This window comes from Nelumbo lutea, chromosome 2 (genome assembly GCF_056320005.1).
Source record: "Nelumbo lutea isolate HS-2025 chromosome 2, American lotus-T2T, whole genome shotgun sequence".
Taxonomy (NCBI): Eukaryota; Viridiplantae; Streptophyta; class Magnoliopsida; order Proteales; family Nelumbonaceae; genus Nelumbo; species Nelumbo lutea.
The window spans coordinates 18,673,998-18,689,979 of record NC_142685.1 but is presented as its reverse complement, the minus strand read 5'-3'; the positions used below and the strand labels follow the sequence as shown (position 1 = coordinate 18,689,979).

The window sequence follows — 15,982 nt, the reverse complement described above, 5'->3', positions numbered from 1 at the left end:
GAGTCGGGTCTCTTTTACGTAAGAAATGTCAAGCATTTTATTATGATCAGTAACATGTACGTGCATTTACACATGACAGTATCTCCAAGACAATTATTTGTAATTCATAGACAGTTTTTGAACAGTTATAAGTGGACAGTTTCTTAACTGTTATAAGTGGATAGTTTTTGGAGTAAGAGTAAAAGACATATATACCATTTTTTATGTCTGTTATATATTACTTAAATAAGGATAAAAATGTCTATTTTATTAGTAATATAGATGTTGATGATGATTATGCGCCAAAAGCACTTTGGGCCCTTTATTTGGAGCTTAAAGAGTTCTGATTAGTTTGAATTGGCAAAGAATATGAGCAGCTTTAGTGTCATTAATACCCCAGAGAAGATGGACAGAATAATGATTTTGGAGGTTATTATGATAATTGAATTCTAATGTTTGATCAAAAGAAAAGAAAAAAAAAGAGAAAAGCAGATGCTTCATCAAATCAAAGTGGATTGATTGGGGTTTGCTTAAATTACTTTTCTTCCTCTTTCTGCTTTCGAGGTTTTCTATCCACTTGAGTGTGTCCCTCGACCATGTGTCAAATGCTTCTTGCTTTTGCCGACATGTCTCGGCATTCACACGTGTCTATCTTTGGTGAAACACGTGGCATATTTGATTTTCTAAGAAGAACAATTCTTCCAACTTTATTGCATTATTATACACTTATTAGGATAACTCATGCAAGCTTGAGAAAGTAAGGTAAATGGGCTTGAAACTATGTCCTTATACATTATTTGACTAAGAAAGGCCCATATTTTCTAGCCCATGATGGTGTCTGTCCATGTTCGGTATTGTTCTTCTTCGTTCCTGAGCTGGGCTTACTTTTTACCTTGACCGGCCCAAGCTTGGGCATAGCCCATAAAGGCCCATAAAGTTCTTTTATTCCTACTACCATCATGAAAACAGCTAATGGTGTTACCTTTTCTAGATAAGTTTCCAGCTTGGTTTCCTTCCAATTTTCAGAAGGCCGATTAACTTATAGAGAACTGTAGCTGTCTATCTGGTGCCACTCTCGATTGGGCCGAAATTAATCTAAGTCCAGTCCAGTCAAAATACATTAGACTCAGTTTGGAAAGAGTACAAATGCAAATATATATAGTGCAAATACATACAAAAGATAAGGTTTTATGCTCTACATATTTGCATCCAAACTGAGCCTTAAGTCAAAAAAGGCATAGAAACCAGATTTTCAGCACTCTGGATCTCCTACCTACAAACTCTTCCCATATCCTAACTCACATGACACTACCACCATGTATTGGGAGCATTTCTCCATGTGTCGCTGTAGTGTCCTGTGGGTAGGGATGTGGGATGAGTTTTTGGGTAGGAAATGCGAGCTCGGTTTGCAATTTAAATCTTTTTCTGTTTTTTTTTTTTTTTCTATGTAGAACACTTCTTCATTAGGAAGGTCTTCGGAGAGTTCCCAACTTGCTAGAATAGGGTGATCTGCAAGGAAGTCTGCCAGTGCCTGTCCTTTTACAACCTTCTGTAGGATATAGGTGAAAATGGGTTGAGTTAGTTTAGTTAGGTTTTCATTTACATGAACTAATGTATTTCTGCCCTGTTGAAAGGAGCCTGGTTTTGCTGCAAGCAAAAACTCTGTGCACATGACTTCCAGTCGCATATTGAAAATATCTCCCGTACATATACGTTAAATTTATAGAGAGACATTTTCAATGTATGGCTGAATTCCTATGCTTAGAGAGTATATGCAGTGTTTTTGTTTACAGGAAATCCCTAATCCGTTGAAAGATGGAAACCGTCCATCAGATGTAGAAGCTTCTGGATTGACCATGTTGATGGCATTTCCCCAGTTCACATAAGTATGTTGCCAACTATATTGTATTGATGTTTGGATGTAAAAGGAATGACACTTTAGAATTGACAGAAAACAAAGATCTTGATAAAAAGGGTCAGTTTGGGTGTACAAATATAAATACATAGAGTGCAAAACCTTATATTTTGTATTATTTTATATGTATTTGTGCTGTATATTTTTTATATTTTTATTCCTTTTAAACTGAGCCAATGAAAATAACAACTGAAACATTTTACTTTAAACATTTTTAGGATTAATTTTTGCAGGAATAAATACAATCTTAGGTGCTGTATCTGATAACAAGCTCAAGTGGTTTTACTGAAAAGTTTATCGTATTGAACAAATTTTTAAAGAGGTTGTGGGTTTCTCAATGATTGAGGCCAATGTTTTTTAACCACTGTTGACCTGGACTATTTAGCCTGGGAACCGTTCAGGCAACTAGTTCCATTTTATCCTAAATTTGGTTATTGGCCAAAAACCGTTGATTTGGTCAATGACCCATTGACCTAAGCAGTTAAATTGTTGACTCATTCAATGATTTTTTTTCTTTTTATTTTTAAAATTTTCTGACATAACGGGCCATTCATTCAAATTGGATGGTTGAACCATCAACCCAGAAATTGGTGGCTAGAATAGTTCCGGTTCCGGGTCATCCTTGAATATTTTTATTATATGGCAATTTTATCAAGTAGAAGATAAAGCAATAAGTTGTTCGTTTCAGCAATTTCAGATGTTATGACACAGCCCTTAAGGTTGTGTTTGGTTTGACAAAAAAATATGAGAAAAACAAAAAATTAAAAAGGAATTTCACAAAATATGTTAAGAATTTTCCCTCAACTTTCTGTTTTTCTCATATTTTCTATTTAGATCTGTGAAGAAAATAAAAAACAAGTGCATTAGTCCAGGTAGTCAGGCTATTCAGAAGTCTTATAGAACAGTTTCTGTCTTCAGTTTTTCTCTTTTAATTTGTCTTCCTTTTCTTTTGTTTTCTTTAGGAAATAAGATAAGTTACAATTCAATGGAATACAGATTTTTTTTCTTTCCTTAATTGGCAATTCAAAACAATAAAAACAGAAACTTGATATGTTTATTGAGAATTTACAAGGTACAAAAAAAAAAAAAAAAACTTTGGTAATTAAACAGACCCCAAGTCAAATCAAATCGTTGATGAACACTTATGTAGAGTCTGAACCAAACTCAAAGCATTTCTTCTAATTTTCTTATTCTCACCTTCCAGGAATCCAAAACAAATTTCTCTCGTGTCCTCCCGACACATTCTATGGCTGCAAGAAGAGTGAGTTCAATGTGGATAGCGTGTGTTGTACACCTTGTGGACTTCCATTCGGCAACACTCTAACCAAATTCCGGACATAACCATTAAACCTTACAATTTCTTGTCTCCCTTCTCTACACTTGGCCAATAAGCTTAGAACCTCAACAGTACAGAACAGACCATTTTGGTCAAAATAAGCACCAACCCACATTCAACAGCTCAGGGCGAAACGAGTCGTCTCTGATTTTTTCTTCTCCCTCCTGTTGCCGTTACGAAGAGCGAGACAAGACCTCAATTGTAAATGGGAAAGCACCAATGGTCTCCTTGTTTACTTCCACGATGGTTAGGCTTGCAAGCATCGTTGCTGCAAGCGCCTTACAGTTGGGCGTCCCAGATTACAAAGTAAAACCGACACAGCTCATTGCTCCCCGGTCCCCAAGCATCCAAACCCACCTTATTGTCATCATCAAATTGAGGTTCAAGAGAAGTGAAAGCGCCGATTCTTACATTCTGGAATCCTTAGAGCCAATGCAATTGAGAACGGCAGAAATGACACGGACTCTGTTAACTTTTGGCATAAGGCGGGGTTCCGCTTAGAGAGACTACTGAGTTGGTTGAGCGAATTGAGCTTGGAGTCTACGAGAAGAGAATGGGGAGGTGAGAATGGAGATTAGGGTCTATCGTTGTGGTTGAGATTGTATTTTGGGAAGGGAAAAGAGGGTGAAATTAGAAATGACTAATGAGGCTTCTGAGAGCGTAGTTGGGGATGAGATAGGCAGGACCGATTGTTGGTGTCCAAACCACTGTTGAATGGAATACCGATTAAAGGTGTGTCCGCGTTTGATTTCCATTCTGCTGAGAAGTATTTTTGAGTTGGTTAGGTTTTAAGAGAAATGGCAAGAAAAAGAAAATAGAGAAAGTTTGGTAGAGGTACTTTGGTAATTTAACGCTTTTCATTATCAATGTTAACAGCCAAGGGGGTATTTGTCACAATGTAAAAATTAATGGGCCTTTGTTGCAAACTAAAGTATAAAGGGGACTTTCTCATAAATCTATAGTACAAGGGGGTGGTCTTTGTAATCTATCCAAATTATTACAACTTTGTGCCATTTCTGGAATGGACAATGTTTCCCATCCCTAACCCATTGCAAATCATATTGTAAAACCGGAATTTTAATGAATAACACTGATTAGTCACCACTTTTGTGACTGATTGATTGGTAATTGAGTTTTTCGATATCGTAGTGGAACTCCTAGATTTATTCTTCGTCCTTGAAAGAAAGAACTTGGGGTACTTTATCATGGTGGTTTTCTATGGTATCAAGGGAAGCAATGGGATAAAAATGGAAAGGCAAAACCTTAGGATAAATAGTGTGAGATCAGATATTGTTCCCACAACCATATCCATGGGACACTACAGTTTGTTTGTGGATAGGAGATCCCGAGTGAAATAGTGTAACCAAGGCTGTGTTTGTTTGTGATACAAACTCTGAACCCGGGTATTTATGTACCCCGGTTTGTATTTGTGAGCCTTGATTGCCATACAAAAAAGTAGTGATTAACAGATTAAGATGTTAAAAATGTTTTTTTTTTCCTGACATCCTTATATTGTGAAAAGAGCACATTATTGTAAATCTTTTGTGGATATAAACTTGTACTCTTCTGATAATTGGTGTGTTTGAACAAAATTTTGAAGCATTTAATAATGGGGCCCATGTTTTGCATCGATTTCAAACATATGAGAATAATACAAAACACGATTTACACTTTACATTCTTGAACTGGAAAGAGAGTATTTATGCAGAATACATATTTGTGTTTGAATTGCAACCAAACGCAGCCCAAGGATCAACACTGTCCATGTGATTATAATAATAATGGAGTACAGATCTGCTACGACACTACCAACACAACTTCCAACATGATCTAACTGCACATTTCAAACATGTTTTATATTTATGGGGTTGTATTTTTGAAGTGACAATCATGTTAGAAGCTGTGTTAGTATTAAATTCAGTCATTCAGGCTGTGTTTGGAATCAGTGTAAAACGTCATCAGTGTTTACTGATGATGTTTTACATTGAACCAGAAAGTGATAATTGCTTTTATGAAAATAGTGATGGGTGGAAGAGTGTGAAGTTATACATTGATAAAATCAATTTAATTTTTACATCGATTATTGATGTACAACTTTAGAATTGATGAGGTTTTACGTCGATTATTGACGTAAAACTATGCTCCATCCAAAGGAACGTAAAACTGAACTGAAGTATAGCTTTGTGTCAATAATAATTACACCCTCTTTCCAAATGCATACAAAACTGAATCAATATAAATTTTACATCGATTTACATTACATCCAAATGCAGCCTCAGAGTCTAAAAAATGATTGTGAATATGGACATGCTAACAGCTGATCAATAATGCACATACATAGAGATTAGAGAACGATGGTTCCAAGTTCCAAACTTTTAAGGGGGTGTTTGCTTTTGCTTGGCACTTCAGTTACAAACACACAAACATCTTTCTTGGAGAAGACGAGAAGGATTCAATCCACTTCTGTTAGTGAAGTCTTCCGAACCACCTTGGTGCGTCAATGCTACCCTCGCCAATTGCAGGACCTTCTTATTCCCGGCAAATCTGGATTAGCTGAACACCATGGCTGTTCAGCAGGCTGTGGAACATGATAGGACCTGACTATTAATCGGGACGATTCTGGGTCCATTTTTTTCGTCCCGATTATCAGTTTGGGACTAGTTTTACAAACTGACCGAAACCCAACCTGTTGACAGTCTTGCTACAGGGGGGTCTTAGGACCCAAAATTCAATTGGCTCTTGCAGTTCTCTTTAGCTAAGGACAAGGAGGTGGGGTGTCTGCTCTTATTGTTGAGGGTGATTCGCTTTTGGTTATCAAGCATGGTTTTCAAAATCAGTCGGACTTGGAAAGACAGGAAATTGGTCATCTGACGGGTTTCATTTTTCTCCAAAACCATTTTTTCCTCCAAAATTGTTGATCTTGGTCAGGCAGTCAAATCACTGAATCGGCCAGTTAATCATTCGAATGATTTTAACGGTTTTTCAATTATTTTATTTTTGTTGTTAAAATGGACCAACCGTTTGAATTGAACAGTTGAATCATTCGAATCAATAACCGGACCCTTGACCGATTCGATTTTAAAAACCATGTTATCAAGAGTTTGTTGAATTCTGATTCTCCCCCTTCATGAAGAATTAAACATATGGTTGAAGATTGCAAACTCATGTCTTGTTTTCTTCAAATTTCAGTAGCTCATAAATTAGCTTAGTATGCTCTAGGTATTCCAATTTGTTTTATTAGTATTTTGGGTTATCTTTTTTATTGTATTACCGAGCAGTATTGTTAACGATATACAGAGGCATTCCGAAAGAATTGACAGTTCACATTTTATTCAAATTATACCTTTTTACTGCTCCAAACCGAATTTAATTATAAAAGCATAAGTGTATAATTATATCCAAGGTTCAAAATATCAATGTCCAATACCCTGGTAGGAGTGTATCGGGCAAATCGATAATTTTTTTTTATTTTTTATTTTTTTTAAACCGATTCAATGGGATCAATTTAGGACTCCTCCACCCCCTGAACAATACATATTAACAAATACGGGCCTGTGTCAATACTTTGAACCTTAATACCCTATTTGTAATGATTTAAAAAATAAATTTAGCTTTTATCATTGGCATTTGTAAAATTTGTGTTCCCCTAATATATACTTGCATATTCTAAACATGTCGCCATGTCCAAACATTTCCTAAACATATCCAGATATGCATCTTAAAATGGCTTTTTTCAATAAGCGATAAAAATTGCAAATACAGATATGTTCAGTGCAAAAATAGGGTATTTAAAAACCTTATATTAGAATTTGCATTATATATATTTGTATTTATCCTATTCTCAATATATACCTAAGAAAGTAGATCACTGAAAAAAATAGAAAAAAAAACAGCCTGCTGGAATTTGTCAATCCCACAAACCAAAATAAACAAAAAACCTCGAACAGAACGCGCTTTAATCGAGTCATATGCGTCCATACCGAGGACTCTTTCAATCGAATTGGGATCTGCTCCTCACAGAGCGCTCCATACACCAACCTCACGGCCACATCCCACCGTGTGAATTGGGAATATTAAATATTAAGTACGGGAATGTTCCGGATGTGCGGCAAAACATGCTGTGAGGTCGGTGTGAGGAGCAGATCCGTACTCTTTTATAAAGTGGTCTATATTCCATACTCCATATCCATTCATCTCCAAATTTGTGGCATCCACAGCAGGCAAAGATCAATACTTACTGCAGAAGAACTGAAGGCAGGCTTCCTGCAGGTTTATGTAGCCCAATGCTGTTGTTTTGTTTATAAACCTCCTCAAGCATGGAGAAAGGAAAAATGAAAATCAATCAATATACCAAAAAGAACAAGTCCTGCAAAACAATCTGTTAGGTCTGGGTTGTCCAACGGTAGTGGACAAGAAGTTGCTTGCATGATTAATACTGAGAAGAGACTGATGAAATTCAAATCAGTTACTGTTTCTGTACCTGATCAACAAGTAAGGCCTGCATGACTACAGCAATAAATGTTGCTTGTTGCTACAAGCTATGCAACAAAGGAAAATCAATATGCTCTCAGGAATAGGTTGCTTGATACAAACATGCTACATATATTCAACTGAAGAAGAAAGTAGACACACTTAGTAAATACAACAAGCATTCCCAAATGGAACACAGCTACAGCAAAAAACTGCATCTTTTTCCATACCAAAAATCATTACATATAACCTACGGGTATGATCATACACAATCCAGACATGAAGACCTGGGTCAACCAAAATAAAAAGTCAGAAAAGCACAACAAATTCTCAGTCCTCGTCATCCTCCTCCTCCTCTTCCTCCTGCACAAAAACCGAAGCAATAAATTACCAATAGCCATTAAACATAGAGATGGAATGCAGCTGGGAAAAAGAAATACAATGGCATATTGACAATGCACCCATAAACCTGATGGAGATGCCAGGATTTTGGTAAAACATTAGAATCAACTAGTTTCTACTCAATTTTCATAAACACAAATGCAACATGAAAATCTTAAGTTTGGGAACAACAAATGCTGCCCTAACGTTAGAAGTCAACATACTCTACTGATACCATGCCACATGTCTCGGCTATAGTCTGACAACAGCATCAGTGAGATCGAGATTTGTCAGAATGGATTATAATCACACACACCAACAATAATTTCTAGAACATGAATTATTCACATGAAAATTGGTAAGGAACATCATTGCTGAGATTTGATTTCCCAAGAAAGGCAAGCAATTGGTAAGGAAAGTAACTGCACCCTAAATTTTCCTAATGTAAATATCAAGGAAACGATTAAGTGAAAGAAAAACAGAACAAAGACCAGATGCATTTTTCCCATCCGTAAAAATGGGTGACATATAAGGTAATCAAGTAGGTAGAGACGGTAATACTAATTCTAGAAAATAAAGTTAAGCTCGTGCTTTTTATAACTTTTTTTTTTTTGAAAAGGGTAAAAAATTGAAGTAGCAATTCCTCTAATGCAACATGCACTTGGGCTTCTGAAACAATCTTTTCTCCTCCCCAACACATGCTATAAATACATGTGACAGCTTATGAGACCTACCTCTGCACCACTTTCCTCATCTTCATCATTGATTTCAGATCTTGACCTGTCAGACTCCTCATCACCATCATCAGCCCCACTTTCCTGAAATTGATTAATTGAAGCAGTAAGTTAAGAGAGTGACAAGAGGAGCCAGGAAGAATTAAACTGAATGGAGTGAAGACCACTATATGTATTCACCTGTTTCTTGTTGTAGGCATTCATGAGCTTTTCATACTCTGACTTCTTTTTTGCAGCTTTTGCTTCATATGGAGCTTTCTCCTGCCAAATACAGCCAACAGAGTGCTCAGGTTAATGAAACATCATAATGGAACACAATTGATCAAACTACAGATGGAAATATGGAACTCAGACACTGAGAGCTCAGCCAATCAGTTTTGAGCCTGATTGGTTATCTTGGCTATACCAACTGCATAGTTCCCAATATGCAGCATCTTTTAAAAGGTTTACGTCTATGACTAACTCCAGCCGATCAGTTTTGAGCCTCAGCCCCCTACAAAGCAATACTTATCCAGTTGCCTCAGGAGACTACACCAGGACAGCATTGGCTTCACCAAACTTTCTAAGAGATCCGAAAATGCAGAACAAGCGCTCGAACAGACTCGTATGGTGCAAAGCCAAAATCAAGTTGAAGTCCACATCAGTAAAATTTGCAGCACCTTTACAAAGAGAATTCATTGAATTTCTCGAGTCAACAGTTGCTAATTTTTAAGGCTTGTGACCTTTCATTAGCTTTAGTGTTCCAATCAATTCTAGGTAGTATCTGAGAAGATTTGGATACTTACAGCCACAGACAAGGATTTCCATTTCTCGCCTCCAGCTTTTCCAACCTTTCGTCACAGCATAAAGTAAATAAATTAATTAGTTACTTCATAAAGAGCAAGAAATTATGAAATTGAGTCAAAATGTCAACAACAGATCAACGAGACTTCATGTATATAATATAATAGTAAGACAAAATTGAGCCAAAATATTTTGTATCAGCAAAAATATTGAAAATATCAGAAAAACTAAGTGCATTAATTGCTTACAGCTGAGACAGCCTTCACATTAGGATGGTCTTGCTTGTAAGTCTTCCGGAATTCCTCTCTGTTTAATATGACAAGAATCAAGTTAGACATTAAATGGAACGCAACATCAAAAATAAAAGGCTGAAATAGGCAACTAACGGAATTAAATGCTTACAGGAAGACAAAAAAGGCACTCGGAGGCCTCTTTGGCTTGTTAGGATCTTTCTTGGCCAATTTTTCCTTCTTGGCCTTTCTTTTGCTACCCCTATCTGGCCTAACAGCAGCCTTTCGCTTCCCAATCTTTCTGTGAAGTGTAAACAAGAGAAAGGCATCACTAAACTGTTTAAATGATGTCAATGCCAAATGGAACAATAATATATAAACCAAAATCCTGAAATTCAAATAGCAGTAACTAGCTATCCTAAGCTCTATTTTTTTCTGATGAAGCATCCTAATCTTTAAAAAAGGGGAAAAAAGATGGCCAAAATCATTTGACAATCTGTTACAGTAGGCATAAACCTATCCACCTGTCGTCAACAAGCTTCAGTGACTCCTTCGCGTCTTTCTTCACTGCCCCTTTTCCTTTGGCAGCCTTCATTGTTAGTAGAACTATCCCTGAAATTATACGAAGCACAATAAAAACTAAAGTAGTCAAGACAAAAATCAAACTCAACCTTTTTTGACCTAAAACCCAAATATCCATATTTTATCAGATCACAAAATCGTGATAAAGTTAATAAGTGATGAACTAAAGTAAAAAGTTGACAAGCTCAGAAGATGCTAGTATTCAATAATAAACCTGTTCAGACCGACAAAAACCCATAATACATTCTATGTTGATAAAAAAAACAGTAATACATTCTACAAGTAAATAACAAAGTAACGATTTTGTCCAGAAGTTATGTAGTAGCTAGCAACGAAGAAAGTGAACAATGAAAAAAAAAAGGGTAACTCCGAAAATGTCACAGACAACGATGACAAATGGAAATGATCGAAGCACTCGCTAAACTTTTCGTTTCCTTATTAAGATAAAATTTTCTGAAATATTTTAGTTCTACTGTCACAACTTTGTGAGGAAAACTTTGCTTTCCTTGTTATTTACATCAAAATCAAAACAAATTAAGAGGGGTCGAAAGCAAGCTTTTTTAAGTTAAAAGAGGTGGAAATAATAACTGAAATATGTCGGTCTGAAAGGCTTCAATCCATATTACGATAAACAAACATAGCATAAAGGAAAAGAAAAACGAGAAAAACAACTTAACAATTGAAGTACAGCATGAGATTATGATTAGCTAGAAGTACAGAATAACCAAAATACAATAAAATTATACCAAGAAAACGATAAATTTCACAAAGAAGTACCGAACTATTTCCCGCATGATATAACAAAATTAACAAAAACAAAAAGAATTCAAGCCCACCACAAGAAGCAGAGAATTCGCAGAAAAAAGAAATCGAAAGAAAACGGAAAAGCAGAAGCAGAAGCAGAAGAAGAAGCAGAAGAAGAAGAAGAAGTTTCCGCAGTTTCACGATCAAAAGCTCTTCCAAGAAATTTGAAAGTAGTGATCAAAACAAATGAACTCCGAGGAAAACCAAAATCAGGATCTAAAGAGAAACAATAATTCAGGAAAAAGAAGAAGCGAACAAAGGAGGGAAAGAAACATACCTTCGATGAAGGAAAGGGAAGGGCAATTCCCAGGTCTAAAGAAAGCAGAAGGAGAGGGCGAGTAAAGCAAGCGATAAGAAATAAAGCAAGAAAAACAGACAGACGCACAGAAAGTAGGAGAGAGACAGAGAGGCCGAGACAGCGCGAATTTAGGTACGACCGACTCAGAATGGGAATTTATACGGATACCGACCCAACCGGTAAGCCTCGGGTATCGGCTGCCGCACAGCTCAGTTATCGATAACGTTGTAACCGGTAATTACCTGTTTCGTTGGTTCAGTCGCTCTCACCACCACGAGCAGTGGACACTTCGCCCTTGAAAAGGCATCAAATAAGGCGATGACAAGAAGATATTTGTGAGAGGTCAGCTCAGTAAACACGTGGCAGTGTCTTGAACCATGTGACGTTGACGAGGTCGTTCCTCTGGCTTTACTATGAGTCTGTGTTCGCTCCTTAGACAGCGCTCCTCACACCAATCTCAACGTGTCTCGGCCGTGCATCATGAACATCTTCCACATTTGTATTATTTTGGAGTAATAGCATATAAGGGCAACTTTTGGTTTAAAAAAAAACTAAAAATAGATTAACTTTTTAAAAATAATATCAATAAAGGGTAAAAATATTGTTCATCATCTTCTTCTTGCCATTTGTTCACCAACACTATTGCCCGCCATTGCCATTCGCTGCCACCTGCTGTTGTCTCCGCCTCCAGCAACATTGCCGGAGGTGGCCGGAGGCAGAGGTGGCACTGGTGGCACTGGTGGTCATTCCTCTGCCTAGTGCCACTGCCACCACCTCTATCTCCACCCACCTCCAATAACATTGCCGGAGGCAAAAGCGGAGGTGGCGGCGTTGGGTAGAGAAATGACCACTAGTGCCGCCGCCACCTCCGACAGCGTTGCCAGAGGTGAGTGGAGATAGAGGTGGCGGCGGCAGCGCTGGGTAGAGGAATGACCACCAGCACCGCCGCCACTTCCGACCATGTTGCCAGAAGTGGAGGCAACGGTGATGGCCGGTGAACAAATGGTAAGAAGAATATGATAAATAGTGTTTTGCCCTTTATTGATATTATTTTAAAAAAGTTAACATATTTTTTAAATTTTTTAAAAAATATTACTTTTATTGATATTAAACCCCAAAAGTTGCCCTTATATACTATTATCCCTATTATTATTCATGGGCGGTATTCACAATACATGAGAATTGAGATCTATTTGTCGTTGTTGGCTTCTCATACCGACCTACCTGAGAACATCTCATAAATAATAACATATAAATAGAGAAAATGTTCCCAATGTGCAACTCCTACATACATACTGAGACCGATGTGAGGAACAGATCCAAACTCAATACATGGTATGATGGGGTTGTGAGGTGCTGCCTATGAGGAGCAAATCCCGATTCCTTTCCTACTCATTTAACTCAAAGTACCCCATAAATTTCACACTTGCATCACGGACTCCATCCTGGCTTTATGCTTTTTAGCTTTTATGGATCAGGTTAAACGGTAAATCAACTTAATCAAACCCTATACGACCGGGTTAGGTTTTTTGGGTATAGTGTTAGGTTAGGATTTTGATCCTTACATTTGAGTTGGGTTTGAGTTTTGCTATTTTACCCATTGGCTCAGTTTAGAAAGAGTATAAATATAAATTTGTAAAGTACAAAAACTTGCATTTTATATTATTTTGTATGTATTTCAGTATTTGCATTTGTATTCTTTCCAAATTAAGCTGTTGGGACATAGTACCTCTACATCATTCTTACAGTTTGGTATGATTTCTAATCCCATGACTTAAAATGTTTAATACTAAAAACCAAATTTCAACTTAAATTAATTGTTCTTGAATTTTCAAAAACCACTGTAATAACTATATGGATTCGGTTATATGAATTCTCTTCTATATATATATATATATATATATATATTGTTATGATGGGCCCTTATATTATTTCTCATTATCTTATATATTTTTTGCCTTGTCCATTTATTCATGGACCTTTCAGCTTGCATGTGACTAAATCATCTTATTAGTTGTCTTAGTTCGTCTTTTCTCCTGTTATTATCTCTCGGGGCCATTTCTAGGTTCCTAAGAACATGTTCATTTCTCATTCTATTCTTTTTGGTTGTTTTATTTATCCATTTCAATATATTTGTACTTTTTTTCTCTACAAAATTGATGATTTTAAAACTGTGTTATAAAATTTCCGTTCCGTTTGAACAACATTCTCCCATCACATGAGCGATATTCATTGTCGATGACCGAGTAGTCGAGATGCTCACTTGGCACCCCTCCAAAATTTCATTTTCGCATGGCCAATAGGCTTTACATGCACCCCTGGTGCATGGGTTAACTTTCGCTGTTAGGGCCCAACAGTATAGGCTGTTGAGATAGTTTCTGGGCAGTTCACCTATTCATGTCCATGCTTTGGTTTTTAGTCAAAATAAATTAATATGTAATTACTAATTTACCCATTCTCATGGTAATGTGGCATTCCCATAAATTCTCTCAACAACATAGGTTGTTGACTCCCAATAGCTAAAGTTTTTTCCTGCTACCCTACCCCAATCCCCCTATAATGTGTAGTATGTAATATCTAAAAAAAAAAAAAGCTTTTAATGCACCTTTTGTTTTGCCCATCCACCTCCAATTTTATGGGAGACAATTTTCCCACTCTCTCATGATTTGTACAGGTTTCCCTATCTTTTCTTTCAAACCAAACACAACCTAACTAAAACCTCTCTTCCACCTACATATACTTAAAGTGAGGCATTTTTTCTATTCATTGGGCTATAAAACAGGGGGTACATCCCTAATCCCCAAACCCTTAGCCCCCCAGGCCCCAACCCTAGTGGTTAGGGGTGTCAATGGATCGGTTTTGGGTTGGATTTCGTCCAAATCAAAACCCATTTGGATGGATTAGATGGATCAATAAGGCATATCAAATTTGGATGGACCGGATGGACCAATATTACATATTGGATTGGACCTAGTCCGTCCATAATGAAATTATATTGGATTGAGCCAATATTGGGTCCATTGATAGAAGATAAGAACATAGGTGTCAATGAACCAGATTTGAGTTGAAAACGATCTAAATTAACAGGAATTTGAATAGATTAGACAGTCTCTGGATCAGTCCAAAATGGTCCAAAATATTTATTGTACTGGATTGGACCAAGTCCATTTGTAATTGACTCACATTTGGACTGGACTGGATTGGACCAAATCCAGTCCAATTAACACCTCTACTAGTGGCAGCGAGAATAAGTCCAAGTCTTTGCTGGAATGAGAGCCAGCTATAACTGAGCCACCCATCAGTTGGTTCCTTAAAATGATATCTATCCTACCATATTATCCTTTTAGGGACTGGTATATATGCTTTATCTAGAACAATGAATAATATGCAATGATCTCTCTTCTTCTACCTAAACTTTCTCTCCTATGTGAATTCTGATGAGGGCGGATTTGGCCCTCCAATGACATTGTGACACATGGCATCTCGGAACAACTAGGTGACACCCAGAACCACTTAGGCAACAACTTGCCTTAGCCAAGATGATGGTATCCCAGCTGGCGGCCTGGCACAGGCGCCGAACTGGCGACCTGACACAGGCGTCGAACTGGCGACTTGGCATGGGCACCGACCTGGTGACTTGGCACAAGCGCCGAACTGGCGGCCTAGCACAAGTGCCGACCTGGCAACCTGCATGACGTGCTCTCTGACAAATTCAGCATGCATATCCCAACACTCCCACTATCCTTGGAAGTTGGCCCAAGTATCGAACGATCCAGAGGGTGGTCAACATGCATGGCGGTTGCTGCAGAGAATCTCGGACCACTTAGACGAATTCTCAGAAATCTCGGATGCGGTGCGTGCCCATGCCAAACTATGCCTATATAAAGGCACCAACCCAATGGCATAGGGGGCAAGCAAACATATTCTAGCTCTCATACTTTGTGATTTTTAGCTCGCAGTCTACTATGAGAGTATTGACTTAAGCATCGGAGCGACCTCGCCAGGTTAGCCACCCCGGGTCCTCTGACATTGATTCCTTACAGGTCTCTAAAGAACTATGAAGCTCAACAATCAATCCAGCTTGGCCGAGTCAGTTCGGCACCTAACCTACCCAGCTCGACCCACTGGTCAGCTCATCACCTAATATGCAGCTCAACCCTCTGGTTAGCTCAGCACTCTAGTCAACTCGACACCTAATATGCAGCTCAGCCCTCTGGTCAGCTCGTCACCTAATATGCAACTCGGCCCTCTGGTCAGCTCGACACCTAATAGGCAGCTCGACACTCTGGTCAGCTCGGCCTCCAGGTCCTCACCCAGCAAAATTCTCCACTTCAGCCTTTGAGCCATCGGCCACTTGGAAGCAAACCAAATGATGAGATACTTAGCACAAAAAATTGATACTTCACCAAAATTTGATTCATCAATTGGCACTGTCTATGGAATACGCTAAAAAAAGCTAATTTCTCATCT

At 37.8% G+C, this 15,982-nt stretch overlaps 1 protein-coding gene and 1 pseudogene across 1 annotated transcript; both read right to left on the bottom strand.

Moving 5' to 3' along the window:
• Nucleotides 1–2,928: 2,928 nt before the first annotated feature.
• LOC148868961 (U-box domain-containing protein 8 pseudogene) lies at nt 2,929–4,105 on the bottom strand (annotated as a pseudogene).
• Nucleotides 4,106–7,812: 3,707 nt separating this feature from the next.
• LOC148868960 (high mobility group B protein 3-like) lies at nt 7,813–11,638 on the bottom strand. The gene is made up of 8 exons (XM_088967643.1): nt 11,492–11,638; nt 10,353–10,440; nt 10,001–10,129; nt 9,847–9,904; nt 9,601–9,645; nt 8,996–9,076; nt 8,816–8,899; nt 7,813–8,063 (listed from the first exon to the last, which is right to left on the bottom strand). The coding sequence occupies exons 2-8, from the start codon at nt 10,421–10,423 to the stop codon at nt 8,031–8,033; spliced, it is 501 nt and encodes a 166-aa protein (XP_088823769.1). The 5' UTR covers nt 10,424–10,440; nt 11,492–11,638; the 3' UTR covers nt 7,813–8,030.
• Nucleotides 11,639–15,982: the final 4,344 nt, after the last annotated feature.

Excerpts from the sequence above, each read along its gene's own strand:
- LOC148868960 (XM_088967643.1), bottom strand. The coding sequence starts at position 10,423 with ATGAAGGCTGCCAAAGGAAAAGGGGCAGTGAAGAAAGACGCGAAGGAG. Across the intron at positions 10,130-10,352 it reads CTGAAGCTTGTTGACGACAG|AAAGATTGGGAAGCGAAAGG; the intron begins GTGGATAGGTTT and ends TACACTTCACAG. Across the intron at positions 8,064-8,815 it reads ATGAGGAAAGTGGTGCAGAG|GAGGAAGAGGAGGAGGAGGA; the intron begins GTAGGTCTCATA and ends GTTTTTGTGCAG.